Below are 21,625 nucleotides of genomic sequence, written 5' to 3' on the forward strand. Positions count from 1 at the left end.
AAAGTTTTACTCATCAAATCTAGAATACGTTGCAATGAACTATAAAATTCAGCTAGTTAAAATACTAATTGAAAACAAGTCCACATTTCTACATATTCCTTCACTTCACTAACATTTGAGCTTACTTGTGTGTATGTCGTAAACAAAGGTCAGAGATATGGCATTTTATATGTCTCAAAGAGCTTTTCTCAACTGTGAAGTCCAGTTGGAAATAGCTTTGAATGAAAATAATGCGGTTCAAATTGAAGAAAGGCAAATTAAACTTTTTTTTGTTCACTCTCAGCAAGTGAGCATCTCTGGTGATGCCAGCATTTATTGCCCATCCCTAATTGCCCAGAGGGTGATTCAGAGTCAACCACACTGCTGTGGGTCTAGAGTTACTTGTCGGTCTGACCAGGTAAGATGGCAAATTTCCTTCCCTAAAGGACAGTGGTGAACCAGTTCAGTTTTTCCAACAATCAACAATGGCTTTGTGGTTATAATTAGACCCCAGATACTTTACTGAATTCAAATTTCATCATCTGCAAGGCAGGATTTGAACAGGGATCTGCAGATCATTTCTGAATTAATAAATCTAATGATAATACTGCTTGGCCATTGCTTCCCAAATAGCAGATTTGGAGAGTTCCTCAGTAAATTGTTCCCAGCTGCATAATTTGAGATGTCAGAAGTCAGATTGGGCTGACTAACAATTGGGAAATGTTACTGCAGCAGATATACGTTCCCTGTCACAAAATGCCACAATTGTAAAGCTCACAGCATCCCTTAACTGGCTAAGAAAATAAACGTACAGGGAAGTGATGAAAGGTTTAATTAATTCAACTATTAGAAAGTAGTAATTGATGTATGTGATAAACATTTTCATTTGTTAAATGGCTCTTCTGCAGTTATATGCAAGTTTATTTGCTCAAGGAAATTTAGAAAATGTGCAGGTCTCAATGATAACCATGTGTGGTCCTGTGCAGTTAAGGATATTAGACGCAAATGAATTTGATGTTCTAGACCATCATACAAGGTTTCAATAATTATTAGGTAATTCAGTTGGGATTTAGAGCTTTATAAAACAAAAACAAGAATACTGCTCAAATGGTGCTGTTGTAAGCATTGCCTCAAATACTGAGCACACGTTATCACAAATGGTAAAATCAAGACGCACAGAACCAGTGCTCCAGTCAGACTGGTGCAATGCAAGTCCAACCTCATTACTTTGCACAAAATTACATCCTAATCTTTGCTGGGCCAGGAAAAAACAGACACTTACTCTCTGGGGAGGGAAGGTACAAAAGACAAATTTCCCTGGTTTTAGTTGATTGCATAATTACATTGAGTTAGGGTGGACTAAAAACTATATGAGAAAATACAAACTCAGGTTAAAAAGAAACTGATGAGCTAACTTCAGTTTTACCTGTCAAAAAAACAGGATATTCTTGCAATTACATTCACAATTTCATTTTCACACATCCAATTTATCATTTAAAGTGAAGGATCATTTGAAAATTATATTTTAAATTTTAAAAGCAACAGCTGATCTTATAATAAAATATTGCTTGAGCCAGGGAAAAATGTTAACAATAGGGAATAACACACATAACCAGGCCTTTCAACAGTGTAGCAAAATTTACGGTCACAAACATTCTGGCTGTCTCCTGGTTGATCCACAATTACAAATAGAGTTTGTAGGCAAAGGCAAGTCCCTGTTTGTTCAATGTCAGATCAAGTTCACGAGAATGTGCAACTTTGTCTTACGCAGTATATAGTTGATCAAATTACTGTATAAATCTTACACATAAGCAATCAAGGATCATGTCAGCTCCACTATATGAAATCAACTCTACCATTAAATGCAACTTTACTTACAATATCATGCAATATGTGGTGCTATGAGAAACGAGATAACTTGCTAATACAAAACACAACAAGTTTTACTTCGATGAGCCAAAATCTGGATTAAAAACAACAAAACCAGATTGTTTATTGCATTTATATCACTACATCAACACTATTTAACATGTAATTGTTTGGTCAAGCTGACAAAGTTCACATCTGTGCAGGTTGACTGGGCAGTAAAGGTACCTAGACTGTCTCAGTAATAGGTTATCCCAAATTCAGTTATGAATCCACAATAAACCAGATATTTCTATTCAATGCTCTTAAGGCCTGAGAGATAATCTATAAGGAATTTAGATGAAACAAAATTCAAGATCTCTTGTTAGCAGCAGAAAGGGATTACTGGACTGAATCTAAACCAAGAATTTTAAAGGACTGTGCCAACTCAGTATGCCATTCAATCACAGCAAGATACAGCACAGAATGAAAGCATTTAGCCCAACATGCATATGACAGATGTTGGGAGAAGCTGGCCAATTCGTCCCACTTCTTGGCTTTCCAGAAAGTCCTGCAACTTTTTCCACTTCCCATTCCCTTTTGAAAGCTATTTTTCAAACTGATCCTTTTAGGATTGTATTCCCAATCAGAGCTGCAGAAGTGTTTCTCTCCACCCCACCTCCAGTTCTTTTCACAATTATCTTAAGCATTCAGTCTCTATTAATTGTCAATTTGTCATTGCAAAGTTCTCCTTATTTATTTTATCAAGACTTCATAACTCTGAACACATTAAATCTGTTGATTTTCTCTGCTAAGGAGAACAACTCCAGTTTCTCTAGCCTTTATGTTCCAATTTAATGGTCATGTTTTTAAACAGGGCTATTTATATCAAGATAAAATGGTTCTGACACATACGAACCTCACTGATCCACAAGTTTTACTGGCACACTCAATTATACAGCTCCTTTCCCTTCCTTTAAAGTAAAGTACCAATTGACATTTGGAAACAGTCTATTCACAGAAGCGCTTTAGCAGTGCATCAATGATAGGATTTTCAACAAGTCCACACTGATTGTTGGCAGGTATTTATTTCTCAGAGTGCCAAAGATATATTGAAGTTCAGTCTCACTCAATACTCACATAATTTTCTTAGATGGATCAGCAGCTTCAGATGAGGAATGGATTTATATTTTCTCATTCCTACCTTGAACTATTAAAGGCAACTGTAATGCCACCCCAATGAAATTAGTAAATTCAGCAAAGATCAATTTAGCAAATGGTTCACCATTTTGCTCTTTATAGTTTTAACATATTACATGCTCCACCAGTGGGGAAGGAAGGATACAGCTTGAAGTGTATCTGATTATGGGTTGTTTTACTGAAAGTTATTTTTGACAAATTAATGTTGCTGCAACATTACAGGGAGCCTTCAACAGAGTGTGTGGTATTAACAAAATACAAATACTACCAAGGGATTAGTGCAACAAAAATGCAAACCTTACTGTTGTTTCATATTTGAGTATGCCTCATGGAATTTAGGCTCTTCTGTCAAAGTGTACTCTCTGATTGAGAACTGTTTTAATACATTAGGCTTTCCTTTTCCTCAGTCCTGTCTTCAGCAGCTGTGAAGACAATGGAAAGGATGCTCTTGTACGTTAGATGCTAACACACTTTTCCTTGTTTGACAAAGAGGCAGTGAATACACTGAGAAATGAGAGAGACAACATTAATGCCTCACGGCATTGATTACACTGTCTGGAAATCTCTCCCCACAGTCTGCTCTGCAGGTGTATACTGCAATGAACACTGAACCAAGACCATCAGTAATCAGGTGTGGATAAGCAGCTCTCACACACAATTCCAACAAAACAAAATTTGATAGAAAAGCAAGCACATAAAAAGCAAAAAAAAATCCCCAAATTAACCTTAATAAAACAGGGTCAGAAAGAAAATTGCAAATAAGGGAATGAATTTGAGGAGCTAGGTCTATAAAGGAAGAACAGTTTGTGAAAGAAAGCTCTGCTTATACAACACAAATTTTATACAAATTAAAAAAATTAAAATGTTGAATAAATTATGATGGAACACGTGGTACTTATCATATACATTCTGTACACCCATGTGTTGTATAAGCTGCAGTCAAAATGTCAGTACCTAAACAGGTACTATATTTGCTATTGAACACAGTCTAACCTTTCATTTGACTCTTCAGCATCTAGTAGCGATGGTGCTGGGTGCAAACATGCACAGAGCTACACAAGAGAAACACCCAACTGATTCTAAAAATATTGCTGCCAAGTCTGAGAGAAGGCCTCTGACTCTGAGTTTATGTACATAATTTATTAACCTTTTTTGTTCTTAAAAACCTTTTACTTTAAACTCTTTTGTTGCAAAGTCCTTCATGCTTTCTGGTAAATGTTCTGCATCAGCTGATGTATCTGATGGGGTCCTAGGAACACACTGTAATTATAGTGGGGTATTACGGCATAGCCGTGCAGTTCTTCACTGGTCAGTTTCCCCCTTTCTTCCTCTGCCTCAAACAGTTAAATTTTCAGGCTTTTAACCATGTCCAATCTCTTTCTTAGTAGTTCTCCAATCTCCTGTAGAGAACGTTGGTAGCTGCTTTGTATTTTACTTCGCACCGTCCGGGAAAACTTCTGCTCATCCTGAAACCAACAACAAAAATAAATTTACTTTTTCAGTTACCAGCAGTAATGAAGTATTTTTTTTTCTTATTAAATCTTCTGCTGAATACGGACATCACTAGCCAGGCCAGCAGTACCCAGAGTGCAGGTGAGCCAATCAGGTGGCTATGGGTTTAGAGTTACGTGTACTTTCCTAACATGGACATTAGTGAACCAGATGGGACTTTCCTACAATTAGCAAATGTTTCATGGTCATCATTAGATTCTTAATTCCAGATTTTTATAGAATTCTAGTTCCACCACCTGCCACAGTGGGATTTGAATCAAGGCCCCCAAAATATTGCCTAAACAATCTAGTGAAAATACCATGAGGTCAACACCTCCCCTGGTCTGTGTGACTCCAAAACATCCCAGAAACTGCATACATCTCAAACCATGTACACACTGTAGCACATATGTTATTGTCTATTAGGTAACTGTCTATTTTCTTTGAGTCCCTTTGCATTTACTACAAGTGTTTGGGACTGGAACACCGTTTGTTCTGTGCACTCTGTCAATTCATCACCGGTTACAGCACCATTGTGCTACTTCAACCCCCTATTGTACATGTGATATTTTAACTTGTTGGTTACTATTTACCTCTCCATGAGAATGCTAATTTGAATGTAGTTGAATGTAAAAGAATGACTCATTTGCAGCACTCACCTGAACCAGAAGATTATAGGATTCAAGCCCCTTTCCAGAACTCGGGCATATTATCATTTCATTGTGATATGAAAGAATGCTGCATTGTCAAAAAAAGTGTTGTGTCATCACAACTTGTATTCCTTCTTGTTGTGCACTAAGCAGTATAACTATAAAGGGAAAATCAATTCTGAGGAAAACAATTTTAATAGCTAAAATGCAGTCAAACAAATTGCAGGAAAAAGACCTATGATACTACAGATACCACTTACATTGATTTTTGACTGTAGATGCGTGTATATACTTGTTAACACAGCAAACTGTGTTTATTCACACACTTGGAAACTCTGTACATGTGCAGACATTGCACAATTTTGACAGTTTTTTTAATGTGAATAACAGGAGCAAAGTGACAGTAAACAATTGGGTGATCCATTCATCCTGTCTTTTGTAATCCCATTGTAATTAGCCCAGTGCTCTCTACACACACAAATTCATTGATTTCATGGAAAACACAAGCCCATGGCTAATTTGAGGAAAAGAAAATTCCTGCATTTTAACATCCTTCTAGATGAACCGATAACAGAACAGAATGAAGTAGTATCATTGATGGATCATTTGGAGTTCTTTTTTACCCCTTGTTTGCTCAGTGCCTGCGTCAGCTTCTAATCTTTAGTTACAGGTAAGTACTGTTTATCAGCTAAAATCAGCACCATCCTCGCACTGCTCATTACTTTGCAGTCATTTGTGGGTCAGAAGGAGCTCTATGACTCATCAACTCTCTGCCAGCTCCTTGTGGAGGAATAGTCAATTTCATTACCTGGAGCCCAAAGAGTTGAAAACCCAATGGTTGCTGTAAATCAGAATCAAAAACAGAAATTGCTGGAAAAACTCAACAGGTCTGGCAGCACCTGTGAAGAGAAATCAGAGTTAACACTGTGGTGGTTTGGTGACCCTTCCTCAGAACGGATGGTAGCAAGGAAAATGTCAGTTTATTATGCAGAAGATAGGGTGGGGACAGAGCCCAAAGAGAGAGAAAAACAATTTGACAAAGGAGTGGATAATGATCTAGCAAGGAGAGTGAATAGCTCTTAATGGAAACTGTTGGTGGTTAGCTCTGGCTAGTGAATAATGGCAGACTATGTGATAATAAGGCCTGGTGTGTGGGGTTGGGGGCTAGGACACGGGAGAGTTCAGGCCCTAAAATTATTGAACTTGATATTGAATCTGGAGGGCTGCAGGGTCCCCTCGTAGAAAATGAGTTACTGTTCCTCCAGCTTACAGTGAGCTTTGCTGGAGCACTGTAGCAAGATTGAGACAGAGCTGTTGACTAATGAACAGGTGGTGTGTTTAAAGTGGCATGCAACTGGAAGCTCAGGGTCATTTCTGCAGGTAGAACATGGGTGTTCTGAGAAGCCATCCCAGTCTACACTTCATTTCCCTAATGTGCAGTAGACCAGATTGTCAGAAGTACAGGTAAAGTGCTGCTTCACCTGGAAGGTATGTTTGGGCTGTGGGATACAGAGGAGGAAGGAGGTAAATGGGCAGATCTTACACCTGCGACAATTGCAGCGAAAGGTGCCATGGGGCTGTTGGGAATGAAGGAAGAGTGAGGGTTCCCAGAGGGAATGGTTCCTGTGGAAGACAAGCAAGGGAGGGGAGGTGGTGGCATCTTGCTGGAAGTGGCGGAAATGGTGGCTGATGATGGGATTGTAGGTAAGGAAAAGAGGAACCCTATCACTGTTGCAGTAAGGAAGACAGGGGCTGAAGGCTGAAGTGCGGGAGATGGGGCAGACCCAGTTGAGGGCCCTGTCGACAATGGTACAATCGAGGAAGAAGATGGACGTTTCAGAGGCTCCCAGAGCGAATTTGGCTTCATCTGAATTTATGCGACAAGAGATGGAGGAACTCAGAGAATGGAATGGAATCTTTACAGGAAGCAGGGTGTGAGGATGAATAATCCAGTTGGCTGTGGGAGTCTTAGTGGTCAGTCTATGCCCAGAAATGGAAATAGAGATGTCAAGGAAGAGAAAGGAGGAGTCAGAGATAGGCCAGGTGAAAGTGAGGGTGGGGTAGAAATTGGAAGCAAAAATACCTTGATGAACATTTCCACTTCCAGACGAGAAAGGGAAGCAGCACTGATGATATCATCAATATATCAGAGAAAGAGTTTTGGGTGGGATCCAGAATAGGACTGGAACAATAGTTATTTCATGTACCCCGCAAAGAGACAAGGCATAACTGGGGACCATCCGCGTACAAATGGCCAGCCCTTTGACCTGAAGAAAATGACAGGAGTTAAAAAGAGAAGTTGTTCAGGGTGCGGATGAGTTCAGCCAAGCAGAAGAGGGTGGAAGTGGTTGGGTCAGTTCAGGCCTTTACTCTAGGAAGAAACAGAGAGCCCTAAGATTCTCCTGGTGGGGAATGGACGTGTAAAGAGATTTCACAACCAAGGTAAAGAGGAGGCACTTGGAGCCTGCAAATCAGAAATTCTGAAACTGGAGTAAAGTGTCAACGGTATCTCGGATGTAAGTGGGCAGGGACTGGACCAGAGAAGAAAAGGCCAAGTCAAGATCAGAAGAGAGGAGTTCTGTGGGTCAGGAGCAGGCAGAAACAATGGGTCTACCTGGACAGTCTTGTTTGTGGATTTTTGGAAGAAGGTAGAAGCAAGCTGTGTGGAGCTGGGGTGCTAGTAGCTTGGAGGCAATGGGCAAGGTGATCACCAGATGAAATGAGATCAGTTATCATAGTTGGTACAATGGCCTGATGTTCCATGATGGGGTTCTGGTAAAAAGGGAGATAGAACGAGGTATCTCCTGGTACTCAGCCTCTGCTACGTAGAGGTCAGTACACCACACCACAACACATCACCCTTATCAGCAAGCTTAATGACATGGTCAGGGTTGGATCTAAGCAGATGGAGTGCAGTCAGTTCAGAGGGAGACAGATTGGATTGGGTGAGTTTAGTTTATTCAAGTGCCCATCTAAATTTCCTTTTGAAATCATTTAAAATGAAAAGGACTGCACAAGAATGGGTAAATGTGCCCAAACATAGAGGCAGAATGAAGCCACAATCCTGTTTCCTAAAGTTGGGAAAATGGGTTATTAAAAGAAGGTCTTGCATTTTTATACCTCTGTTCATAACCTTAGACTGTTCCAAAATGGTTTACAGCCACTGGGGCACTTATGAACTGCCGTCACTTTGCTGTGTAGGAAAGCAAGGGAATCACTGCAGCTAGATTGGGAATGCCATGTAGAGAAGTGCACAAACCACATGTAACTTGATTGATCATGACTGAAGTCTTTGGAAATGGAAACCCACATGCATTTAACACACTTGCCTTCATTGCTTAGTCCTTTTGAAAATAGGAGCTGGGAAGTCATGTTGAGGTTGTGCAGGACTTTGGTCAGGCCTCTTCTGGAGGACTGGAGAACTGTGTCCAGTTATGGGTGCGTTGTTATAGGAAAGATATTATTAAGCTGGAGAGGGTTCAAAGAGGTTTAAACAGGATGTTGCTGGGCAAGGAAGGTTTGAGTTATAGAGAAGATCTGGGACTTTTTTCACTGGAGCATAGGAGGTTGAGTGGTGACTTTATACAGATTTATAATGTGGGTTCAATTACAATGTTTAAAAGACGTTTTGATAAGTACAGGAACAGGAAAGGTTTGGAGGGATTTGGGTCAGGAGCACGCAAGTTGGCGTAGTTTAGTTTGAGATTATGGTTGGCATGGACTGGCTTCTGTGCTGTATGACTCTTTGACTCTATGACTAACAGATTTTCAAAACAAAAACTTGAAGGTTTTGCAGCAGAACCAAAAACAGCCACTACACACAGTGCTTAAGCATATTGTGGAGACACGTGCATAACTTCATTCAAGGATCCAAGAGCATCCTAGTACTGGTGCAGGGAGAACCAAATCACTTAAAATTACTTTCCCCTCTTGAAATAATGCCATGAGTCACTTCCCTTATCACTGAATATCATTTAGTCAGGCAACTGTCACACAATAAACAAAATACTGTTTGACTCTCCAGTTAATATTCCAGCCATAATAGTTGTACTTTTTTCCTTAAAGAGAGGGGTTTGGAGTACAAGTTCTAACTTGTAGAACAGACCAATTCTTAAGTGCCTTCTGGTTTGTCGCTGTACGCTAATCTTAAATCAACTCAAAGCAATCCATTATTGTCTCTACCAGTCATTAACATAACTAACATAATTTTGTACAAAATAGTCACTCTAGACAACAAAGTTTGAATAAACAAAATCAATAAGAGTGCCACCAAACTTTCTCATTTTGCTTTGCTTATTTGGATGACTACCCACTCAGCATTCTTAAGTAGACACACCAACTGTTGGGATTGCACAAGTGGTCCCTGTTTGCCCTCAAATACACTAACTTCCAAAAATTCAAAGCCTTACAAGGGTCAAGGCCGAAGCATTCCAAACATTAAAAACACACAAGCTGCCAAAAACAATGTTGTTCACCAGGGGGGCGGCACGGTGGCTCAGTGGTTAGCACTGCAGCCTCGCAGCGCCAGGGACCCGGGTTCAATTCCAGCCTCGGGCGACTGTCTGTGTGGAGTTTGCACATTCTCCCCGTGTCTGCGTGGGTTTCCTCCAGGTGCTCTGGTTTCCTCCCACAGTCCAAAGATGTGCAGGTTAGGTGGATTGGCCATGCTAAATTGCCCGTAGTGATCAGGGGTGTGTGGGTTATAGGGGGATGGGTCTGAGTGGGATGCTTCAAGGGGCGGTGTGGACTTGTGGGCCAAAGGGCCTGTTTCCACACTGTAGGGAATCTAACCTACTCTAATACCAGCAAACTCTCTGATGATTATTTAATTAGAACAAACTTATTCTTAAAACTGGGCCAACTGTGACAAACTGAGAAGAACCCCAAATCACCAGTGAACATGACGGCCATTTCAGATCCATCAATAATCCTGAATGGCTGATCAATCCTTAATAGTGGAGAATTGTAGATCTATCTGGATAATGAATAAGAATGCTTAATCTGCCAGATAACAAGGCAAAGCTCTTAGGTTAGACTGTGCTTATCAGTAGAACAATGACTGGGTACAGTATGTACCGGTCAAATGACACTCCCTTAGGCAGCAATCATTTGGGATTTTACAGTCCTGCAGATATAAATAAAATCGCACTTGTTGTTCCACATTTTCCAGGCAAATTTGTCTCAATGTAAATTGCAGAATGAATGCTCACTTACAATATAATTACCCACATTAAGGATAAAAACACTTGTGGAATTGACATGAAAGCACATTATTCAACCTCAATAACCATCACTCCTGATTTACCTTCCAGAATAGAGGACTTCAGATTCAGATTAATGCATTACCTTACTTTGGCCTCTTCATTCATCAGTTGATCATACCGTGTTTACAAAGAACATGGAAAAGTACAGCAATAGGTACAGACCGTTTAGCTCACCATGTCTGTAGACACAAGGTTCCAGTCCTACCCATCCAGACTGGAACAACTGACAGGAGAAAAATGTTCACATTTCCACTTTGCTGGTGGAAACTAGCACAGGTGAAAGCAGCTGGTTTAATGATGGCATCAAGGTGGCCAAGACTGCCACGGTTTGCAAGATTGTTAAATTTCCAAGTGCAGGAACTATGATTGTCCCAGCAAGAAAACATCTCATTCTTAATCTGCTCCATTCCATGCCACCCATGTTTGTCTAAATTTTCTTTTAAGAATCCCTACAGTGTGGAAACAGGCCCTTCGGCCCAACAAGTTTACTCTGACACTCACAGCATCCCTCCCAGACCCAGCGCCCTTTAATCCACCTAATCTACACTATGGGCAATTTGGCATGGCCACTCCACCCAGCCTGCACATCTTTGAACTGTGGGAGGAAACCGGAGCACCTGGAGGAAACCTAGGCAGACACGGGGAGAATGTGCAAACTCCACACAGATAGTTTCCCGAGGCTGGATGTGAACCCGGGTCCCTGGCGCTGCGAGGCTGCAGTGCTAACCACTGAGCCACCATGTCGTCAATGGGATGTGACATTGCTGGCTCGGTCAGTGTGCATTTATGATGAGACGGCGGTGGTGAGTGCCTTCACCATCACAGTCCTCAAAATGTGAGTACACCCACTGCATGGAAGGGTGTTGCAGGACATAAGTTGTCACTTATTAGCCCAAATCTGAATGCTGTCCAGTCTAAGTGCATGAGTGGAATAGGTACCTGAGGAGTCACAAATACTGTTAACCACTGTGCAATCGCCTGCAAACATCCATATTTCTGATTTACAATGGAAGATGGTTGAATCTAGGACACTAGTCTTAGGAATCCTTGTGGTGGTGCCCTGGGACTGAGATAATCAACAAACACCAACTATAAATGTCTTCGTTCATACTGGACATAGCTCCTACCAGCAGATGTTTACTCCAATTCCCAATGATTTCAACTGTTTCTATGGTTGATGCTTGATGATGGATGATGCAGCTTTGACATCAAGGGCAGTCATTCCCAGAGTCATACAGCATGGAAACAGACTCTTTGGTCCAATTGGTCCACGCTAAACATAATCCTAAACTGAACTCGTCCTACCTGCCTGCTCCTGGCCCATATCCCTCCAAACCGTTCCTCTTCATGTACTTTTCCAAATGTCTTTTACACAGTGTAATTATACCTGCATATACTTTCTCAGGAAGTTCATTCTGTGAACCACCCTCTGTGTAAAGGCTTTGCCCCCTTGTCTTGAAATCCCCCATCCTAGGGAAAAGACAATTACCATTAACTCTACCTATACCTCTCATTATTTTATAAACATCTATCCGGTCACATCTCAATCTACTACACTCTAATTAAAAAAAATCCCAGTCTACCCATTACCTAATGTAAGGGAACTTGTAGAAGTCAGTAGAATCTCTGCATTAGCATCTACAGCAGTATGATGCATCAATTCCTGTCAATTAAATTATATCCTTGAATAAATGACTCAAATGCAATTTTGCAATCTGAAATGCAATAGAGCTACACAGATTATCAAATGAGAAAAGAAACTAAACTGTTAAAGTGCTTCTTTGAACATGACATCAAAAAGGAAGTAAAACAATTTCAGGAAACTAGGAGCAAAATTCTGTGGCCACTGGAAACATTGACAAACTTTTCCAACAGAAACTACCTCTGCTGCTAGTATTGCTTCCTTTCCTTATCTGTCCCCAACCACTTGTGAAGAGTGGCTGGAAGAAAACTATCAATATCAATAGCATCACTGTCCATTTGTCTGCTCCTGCACCTCAGCCAACGCTGGTGGCACTATTCTCAAAACATTCTCAAGGGACCCCAAAAGGAATACAGGGGCATTTCCTTATGATTTGTGAAAGAACGGTGAATAATACAGGAAAAACAAAGATCATGAGTATCTGAAAAAAATTAATGTCCAACAGAAATTCCTGGGCAGACTTTGTTATTCTGTACCTGAACGGCTGAAGGACTTTCCAGTGTTAATTCTTCGAGTTTCAGTGCAGTGAGTGTTGTCTCCAATTCTTTAAGATGATAAACCACTTCAGACAGGAAATTCTGCAATCTACCCACAAAATCCTGGAAGCTGCTGAAAACAATGGGCTGTGGAAATACACGAATGTATTGTCAGCAGTATCGTGAAGAATTATTGGATGAACTTCGGCAATTAAACATTAATAACCAATTTTGGAATCAAGGATTTCCTTCCTCTGATCCAAATTTGAAACAAAACGGCTGTCAGTTTTTAACCAAACACATTCATTCTCCGTAACAACCAAAAGACCACTTCTGGGGTGTTAGGATGTCTCTACCTGCAGATAATACCACAAATGGATCTACTCAATGAATTTTCAGTCAGGTTCTGTGACATCATGCAGAAACTTACAGCGGCATGGCGGCTCAGTTGTGAGCAACGCAGTGTCACAACACCAGGGACTCGGGTTCGATTCCAGCCTCAGCTAACTGTGCGGAGTTTGCACATTCTCCTCGTGTCTGTGGAGGTTTCCTCCGGGTGCTCCAGTTTCCTCCCACAGTCCAAAGATGTGCAGGATAGGTGGGTTGGCCATGCTAAATTGCCCATTGTGTTCAGGGATGTGTGGGTTATAGGGGGATGGGTCTGGGTGGAATGCTCCAAGTGGCGGTGCGGACCTGTTGGGCCAAAGGGCCTGTTTCCACACTGTAGGGAATCTAATCTTAAAAAAAAACCCAAGCAAATTTTAATTTCGTCTACCAAGTAAACTAGACTGGGTATGATTCTACAGTGACAGTATCACAACATACACTGATATACTCTAAGCTAACTGTGGGCAAGTACTTTGGGAAATAGCATGCAGATTCAAGATTCAACAAGAAAGACTCAATAAAAAAAACTGGATGGGTTTCAAGCTAGTTGACAAGAGAAAGGCAAAACTGGCACAGCAATAGTGGAGTATTTTTAAAAATGAGCTGGTAAATGCCAACTATAAATATACTTCAATTAAAAAGTAAAATGATGATACGAGTTTCAGGATGTGCTAAATGACAGTACAGTACAATGCAAAAAGACAGCACACATCATGGTGGCCGAACGGTCCAGCAGAGGTGTAAGTCTAATGCAGTATTCTAGTGAAATTCAATTTAAGGCCCACAATCTTTCAATCAGGTACCTTACAGCCTTGAGCGCGCAGTGAGTTTTTCAAATTCAGACTATAACCGCTGCCACCCTGACCTTATCCCTCCTTTTCATCTCCTTTGTTTTTGCATGATATGGTTTATCTCACTTTCCTTTCTGACAGTGATGCATCTACTCTAGTCCATTTTTGTTTCTTGGTTTCTGTTGTGTTCCATTACCAGTCCTTGTGTTATTCAATCTATCCTATATTTCAGTCCATCAGAGACCAAGTTATTTTCCTCCTGACACCTTGCTGTAAACCTATGACACTTCTAATTTAGTCCATTTTTGATAAACGTATCAAACTGGAATGTTAACTGTCTTTCTCTCTTCACACATACAGCTAGAACCACTGTGTATTTCCAGTGTTCCCTGCTTTTGGTTCAGCATTCCAGCATTTGCTGTAGTCTGCTTTTGAAACAGTCAGGGGAACAAAGGGAGCAAAGCACAACAAATAAAGTCGGGTGAGGAACAAGTTTCAGACAGCAATGTACACAGAGTATATACGAAAAAGAATACAAAATTAAATGGGAGAGTAAATTTTACTAATTTTGACAAGGTGGATCAGTTAGAAAATGCTGACTTTTGTCCAAAGGTTATACACCAAAGGAAATGGGCTCTTGTGTATTTTTAGTGGCCTTTATGCTTCTGCACTGGTGTCATGGATTCTTTCCACTCTGATTTTTGGGAACAATGTAGCCTGCAAGAATCTACTGGTGATTCTACCATTCATCACTGTGAAAGGTTCTGATGCAATTCATACTAATTTATCACCACTGTTCTAGAGAATACAACCTTTGAAAAAACTGCAGCAACACAACTATATTTTACACAAGACATTTGCTAAATTGCAACTCTGAACATGTGACAGGATATTAATTTCTTGCTGCTATCTACCAGACACAGCAATTTTGTAACGGATACAGAAATTACCAGGAGCATATCAAAATTCTCCCTTCCATCCTCAGTTGGATTAGTTATTAATTACTTTTGAAATTTTGTTTAGACTCAGAGGGCATTTTCAAGTGACTCCAAGGGCATCATTTCTTTTAAGACAAAATGGGCACGTGAACTGCATACATGGCTCTGCTAAGACCATGAAATGAGTAAGTCTCTTATTTGTTTAGTTCATGATTCCTTCAAGTTTACCTTAAGTAGGTACAGTGCTAAGTTTGTGTCCTGATTAAGTTATCTTTTAAATTAGGGCTTCCCAAACTTGGGAAATGAGAATTTGCAGTCATAAGCTCCAAGGAAGCAACGGCTGCTTTGGAACTTGTATTTCAGTGTTAACACCAACATTCAAATTAACATTTAAATCCCTGTACTTTTAAAAAAAAGCAAATGGTAGGTGTAGCATAACTGGATTTTGCTCCAAAAACAGTGGGAAGATAGGTTCTGAAAAAGAAAACCCTGATAAAAAACTTGGCCTCCCTGCTCTGGTGTTGCAGCTCCCCCACTACCATTGAGCACCATCACTCCCCACCTTCTAAACTGCTTCTAGAGTTCTCACTGTGGGGTCATGTAAATCTTCAAGCACTGAAATGCTGTCACAGTGAGAAAAAGCTTGAGAAGCACTGCCTTCAGTTAATCAACAACACTCAGCAGGGTTAACCAAATGCTAGTCTCCTGCCTTTTTGTAACTCCATTAAGTTCTGTATTTTTACATCATGATTGCAGAAAAGGGAAAAATCTGCTCAAAGTCTTTCTCCAGATCAAGCAAACTCCTCACCTTTTTAAAACCTATCCCTTTCTTTAGAATTTTTTCAAATATCTTTTAAACCCATTTACATTACTTCATGTAAGCATGACCTGCCAATATCCACTTCAATCTTTATAGATCAACTGGGCTCAGCTTTATAATCTGGAGATTTGTTCTCAGATAGGGGACCATCTCCTTGCAGGACCGAGACAATTAATACAACAGATTGAGCTCTACAACACCATTTTTTAAAATTTATATTTAAAAGTACAGATTTACATACCACTGTAATGTGCACTGCACTGATATAAAATGTAAATAAATAAATAATAATACGTCATCTTTTGTAAAATGTCTGTTACTTAAATGCATAATTTCTGATAACAGTGTCTAATTGCTGGCCTCTACGGAACATTAGGAATTGCTACATTATTGAGGACGAGATATTAAACTACAGATCTGCATGGCACCCCAAACAGATATAAAACTGCCACGACATTACTTCATAGAACAAGGAGTTGATCAGGAGTTGGACGATTTGGCTTATCACTCAAATCAATAATCATAAAAACATATGGTCTGATAAATCACACACTGCCAATTGTAGGGGCTTGTGCATAAATTGGCTACTACAGTTCTGATATTACAAGATCGACTACACTTCAAAGGCAGTGCATGGCATATCTAAACAAAAGCTATATTAGTGTAATCCTTCCCCATTGTTCACTCTCATATGCTCATCTAGACAAAGCAGACAATTGCAAAACTGTTAAGCAATACAAGAACTCTTTATTGAAAATCTGTTTTAAACTCATCCATGCGATCTGTGTATTGCTGCTTGGACCAGCATTTATTGTCCATCCCTAGTTTGCATTCAGGTAGTGGTGAGCTCCCATCTGGTACTGCTGCAGTCCATTTGGGCAAGATTTTGATTCAGCAACACTGCAGGGAAGGTGATATATTTCCAAGTGAGGACATGAGTGTGTCTTAGTGGTTCACTTGCAGGTGTTGCTGTTACTGTGTATCTGCTGCCCTTCTAAATGGTAGAGGTCATGGCTTGCAAGGTCCTGTTTAAAGAGCCTTGGTGAATTTCTGCAGTTCATCCTGTAGCTGGTATACTCTGCCACCACAGTGGTGGAATGTTTGCCTGTGCGTTGCCAAACAAGTGGGTTCTTGTAGGACACAGCCATGAAGCCTGTCCCATCTGTTCCAGAGGTGTGGAATATCACTAATGAACAGGGTAACTAATGAACTAATGAACAAAGCATTTGTCATGGAAGCTTCTTGACAGGTGCTGGAGCAGTCATCATCCAGATAAGTGGACAGAATTCTATCATATTTCTGATCTGCGCTTTGTAAACAATGGATGGGTTTGGGTAGTCAGGTGTGAGATAATTGCTGTAGGATTCCTAGCCTTTGACCTGTTCTTGTAGCCACAGTATTCATATGGCCAGTTCAGTTCAATTGCTGGTCAATGGTAACTTCCAGGATGTTGATACTGGGGGAATTAAGTGATGCTGATGCCCTTGAATGTTAAGGTTGATGGTTCTCTCTTATTTGAGACGGTAATTACCAGGCATTTGTGTGGTGTAGGTGTTACTTGTCACCCTTCAGCCCAAATGTGGATGTTTATCCAGTTCTCGTTGCATATTGATATATATGCTGTTTCAGCATCAGAGGAATCACAAATGGTATTGAATATCACAATCAGTGGACATCCCCAGTGCTGACCTAAAGATGGAGGAAAGATTATAAATAAATCAAGAAAGAATAGGTGGGCCTCAGGCATTAAGTCAAGGAACTCGAGGAGGCCTGCGTTCAGGTCCCACCTGCTCCAGAGATGTGTAATATCATCTCCAAACAGGTTGATTTGACAATATCTAAGCTGAGCAACTCCTGTAATAATGTCCTGGACATGAGATGGACTTTCAAAATCTTTAGTTTTTATGTGGGCTGACTCTAACCATCATAGCTTTTGCCCTACGATTCCCATTCATTCCAAATTTGCTAGAGTTCTTTGACGCAATTCCTGTCAAATGTGGCCTTGTTGCCAAAAGCAATCACTCTCCTTTCTCCTCTGGAATTCAACTCTTTGGTCCTTATTCAAAACAAAGCTATAAGGAGATTAGGAGCTGAGTGGCCCTGGCAGATCCCACCAGCTTAGAGAACAGGTTATTGTGAAAGAAGTGCTGCCTGACTGCGGGGCTGATCACCCCTTTAATTACTTCACTAACGATCAACAGCAGAGTGACAGGGGTGTAACTGACATGTTGGATTTGTCCTGCTTATAGGATATACATGGGCAATTTTCCACAATGGTAATAAATGTCAGCGCTGTTTCTGTACTGGAACAGCTTGACGAGGAATGCGGCAAGTTTGGAAACACACATCTTCAACATGGAATGTTGTCAGCATCTAAAGTGTTCACAGTATCCAATGCCTTCAACAATTTCTTAATATTATGGAAATGAATCGAATTGGCTAACAACTAGCATCTGAGATGGTGGGGATATTTGGGGATGCCGAGATGCAGAGATGGATCATTCACTAAGCACTTCTGGCTGAAGATTGTTGCAAATGCTTCAACCTCACCTTATGTATTGGACACACTCCATTATTGAGGATGGGGCTATTTGTGGAGACTCCTTCCCCAAGAAGTTGTTTAAATGTCCACCACCACTCAACTAGATGTGGCAGGACTGCAGAGTTTACATTTGAACCATTGGTTATGAAACCCTTTAGCCCTGTCAAACACTTGCTGTTTGACTGTCAAGAAGTCCTGCACTATAGACTTATCAGTCTGACACCCCAGTTTTGGTCTGCCTGGTGCTGCTTTCGGGATCCACTGCTGCACTCTTCATTGAGCCATGGCTAAATTCCAGCCTTGATGGCAATGGCAGAGTGGAAGATATGCTGGTCCATGAGACTAAAGATTGTTCTGTTGCTGGTGGTCCAGTGTCACAAGTGCCTGGTCTTCAGTTGCTAGTTGTTTTCGAATACTATCCCATTTAGTAAAATGACAGTGTCATGTGACAAGATGGAGGGCATTCTCACTGTGAAGACAGGACTTCATCTCCACAAGATCTGTGTGGTGATCAGTCCTACTGATACTGTCACGCACAGAAGCATCAGCAGCTGACAGTTTGGTGAGGATGAGATCAAATATGTTTTCCCCTCACCATCTCGAACAGACCCAATCAAGAAGCTATGTCCTTTAGGACTCAGATAAAACAGCGTGGAGCTCGAGGGACAAAGCAGGCCAGGCAGCATCAAAGAAGCAGGAAAGTTGATGTTTCCAGTCAGGAATAAGAGATAATGGGAACTGCAGATGCTGGTGAATCCAAGATAACAAAGTGTGCAGCTGGATGAACACAGCAGGCCAAGCAGCATCTTAGGAGCACAAAAGCTGATGTTTCAGGCCTGGACCCTTCTTCAGAAAGTTTCTGAAGAAAGCTTTAGTGGTGCCTGGCCTGCTGTTTTCACCAGCTCCACAGTGTTATCTCTGACTCTAGCATCAGCAGTTCTTACTATGACCTTTAGGACTCAATCAGCTCCATCTGTAGTTGCACCACCAAGTCACTTTGATGATAGATTTGAAATTCCCCCATCCACAGGTGCCTTTGCCGCCCCCATACTTTCTCCAAGTGGTATTCAACAGGGAGCAAGACAGATTTATAGGCGAAGTAGGAGTAGTACAGTCATCAGCAGGGGATTTTCTTGCCCATCTTTGACCTGATGCCATGAGACTAGAACTGTTTAGGATCCTAGAACTGTTTCCAACAGACTATATGTCACTGCACTGATCCCTCTGCTACATATGCTGGGTCAGGACATGTCCAGGGATGGAGCTATAGGGTCAAAGAATCAGACAGCACGGAAACAGACCCTTTGGTCCAATCTGAACATAATTCCAAACTAAAGTGGTCCCACCTGACTGCTACTGACCCTTATACCTCCAAACCTTTCCTATTCATGTACTTATCCAAATGTCTTTTAAACAGTCTAATTACACCTGCATCCACCACTTCCTCAAGAAAGTCATTCCACAAGTGAACCACCATCTGTGTAAACAATATGGCCCTCATGTATTTTTTGAGCTCTCTCTCCTTGGAAATGTACTCCCTAGTCTTGAAATCCCCTATCCTAAGGAAAAGATGACTACCATTAACTCTCTCTATACCACTCATGATTTTTACAAACTTCTATCAGGTCACCTCTCAACCTCCTACGTCCCACTGAAAAAAGTTCCAGCCTATCCAGCCTTTATAACTCAAACCTTCCATACCCTGCAACATCCTGGTAAATCTCTTCTGACCCCTCTCCAACTTAGTAACATTCTTCCTGTAACTTAGAAACCAGACCTGGACACAGCGTTCCAGAAGAGGCCTCACCAATGTCCTGTACAACTTCAACATTACTTCCTGTGTTGTCTAGGGTATTGAGAGTAAGTTACAGTTCCCAAAGTATGACTATGTCAAGCTGTTTCTTGTCTAGTCTCAGAGCATTCTTCCGACTGTGGAACTTCCCCCAGACATTGCAATGTCAACAGCTAAGTCTACCTAAGTCATTTCTGGCACAATCTCCTCAGTTTTGTTTTCTTTAAGCAGATGATTACAACTGAGTGGCTTTGTCGGCAATATCAGAGGGGCAGTTAAAAGTAAAGTACTGGAGTCACATATAAGCCAGATACTGGACGTCAGATTTCCCTCCCTAAAGGGCACGAGTGAACCAAATAGGTTTTTATTGCAACTGATGATGGTTTTATGGTAATCATTACATTTTTAATACCAGATTTTGTTGAATCCAAATTATATTTTCTGCTGTGATGGTATTTGAACCCAGGTACCCAGGACATTTCCTGGATCTTTGGATTTCCAAGTCCAGTGACAATGCAATTACACCATCACCTCTTGTCACCTCATTGATTAACGCTGTTCACAGCTAAAAGCATTAACAATACACAGGACAGTAAAGCAAAAGAGAAAAGCTTTGTCTCTGCACATCGCAGCAAAAAAAAAACATCAACCGCTTTGCAGAACACCGCCGCTCAGTTCGCAATAAACAACTGCACCTCCCAGTCGCGAACCATTTCCACTCCCCCACCCATTCTTTAGATGACATGTCCATCATGGGCCTCCTGCACTGCCACAATGATGCCACCCGAAGGCTGCAGGTACAGCAACTCATATTCCGCTTGGGAACCCTGCACCCCAATGGTATCAATGTGGACTTCAACAGCTTCAAAATCTCCCGCTTCCCCACCACATCCCAAAACCAGCCCAGTTCATCACCTCCCCCCACTGCATCACACAACCAGCCCAGCTCTTCCCCTCTACCCACTGCATCCCAAAACCAGTCCAACCTGTCTCTGCCTCCCTAACTGGTTCTTCCTCTCACCCATCCCTTCCTCCCACCCCAAGCTGCACCTCCATTTCCTACCTACTAACCTCATCCCACCTCCTTGACCTGTCCGTCTTCCCTGGACTGACCTATCCCCTCCCTACCTCCCCACCTATACTCTCCTCTCCACCTATCTTCTTTTCTCTCCATCTTCGGTCCGCCTCCCCCTCTCTCCCTATTTATTCCAGAACCCTCACCCCATCCCCCTTTCTGATGAAGGGTCTAGGCCCGAAACGTCAGCTTTTGTGCTCCTGAGATGCTGCTGGGCCTGCTGTGTTCATCCAGCCTCACTTTTTATTATCTTGGATTCTCCAGCATCTGCAGTACCCAATATCACTATATCAACCAGTCAGATGGTAGCATCAAGGATCCTGAAATTAAAGCAATGCTGTCCTTTGGACAGAGCATTTTAAGTGAACATTCGAAGTAGTTTAATGGATTACATAACTGGAAAAGAAGAAATGATTCGGTCCTATTTCCTAATTTACTTCTACTGAAGACACAAACTTGCTGGAGCACAATTCCATGGACACCAGATGCTCACTCATGCCTGCTCAAGTGACCATTCTCAAGTTGTAATGCTGGTGGGTGGACTATTTTACCAAGAGAAATTACAGCCAATGCAAAGCTGAACATACTAATGCCCTTCCAAAATACGCCAACAGACAGTAATTAGGAGCTGGGAATCAAGCTAAATTTCCTTTCCTAGGCGTGAGTATAGAAA

At 41.3% G+C, this 21,625-nt stretch overlaps 1 protein-coding gene across 2 annotated transcripts in view; it reads right to left on the minus strand.

Annotated features, from left to right (window-relative positions):
• Positions 1-1,819: 1,819 nt before the first annotated feature.
• Positions 1,820-21,625, minus strand: part of naa25 (N-alpha-acetyltransferase 25, NatB auxiliary subunit) — a 95,361-nt gene continuing 75,555 nt past the window's right edge. The window contains exons 23-24 of one of the 2 annotated variants that reach the window (XM_048556284.2): positions 12,608-12,754; positions 1,824-4,490 (exon numbers count right to left, since the gene is read on the minus strand). In XM_048556284.2, coding sequence (XP_048412241.1) covers positions 4,368-4,490; positions 12,608-12,754 — 270 coding nt within the window. In that variant the 3' untranslated portion in view covers positions 1,824-4,367. Of the gene's footprint in view, positions 4,491-12,607; positions 12,755-21,625 lie in introns of both variants that reach the window. The other variant, XM_048556286.2, reaches the window with a different exon arrangement.

This window comes from Stegostoma tigrinum, chromosome 26, assembly GCF_030684315.1.
Source record: "Stegostoma tigrinum isolate sSteTig4 chromosome 26, sSteTig4.hap1, whole genome shotgun sequence".
Taxonomy (NCBI): Eukaryota; Metazoa; Chordata; class Chondrichthyes; order Orectolobiformes; family Stegostomatidae; genus Stegostoma; species Stegostoma tigrinum.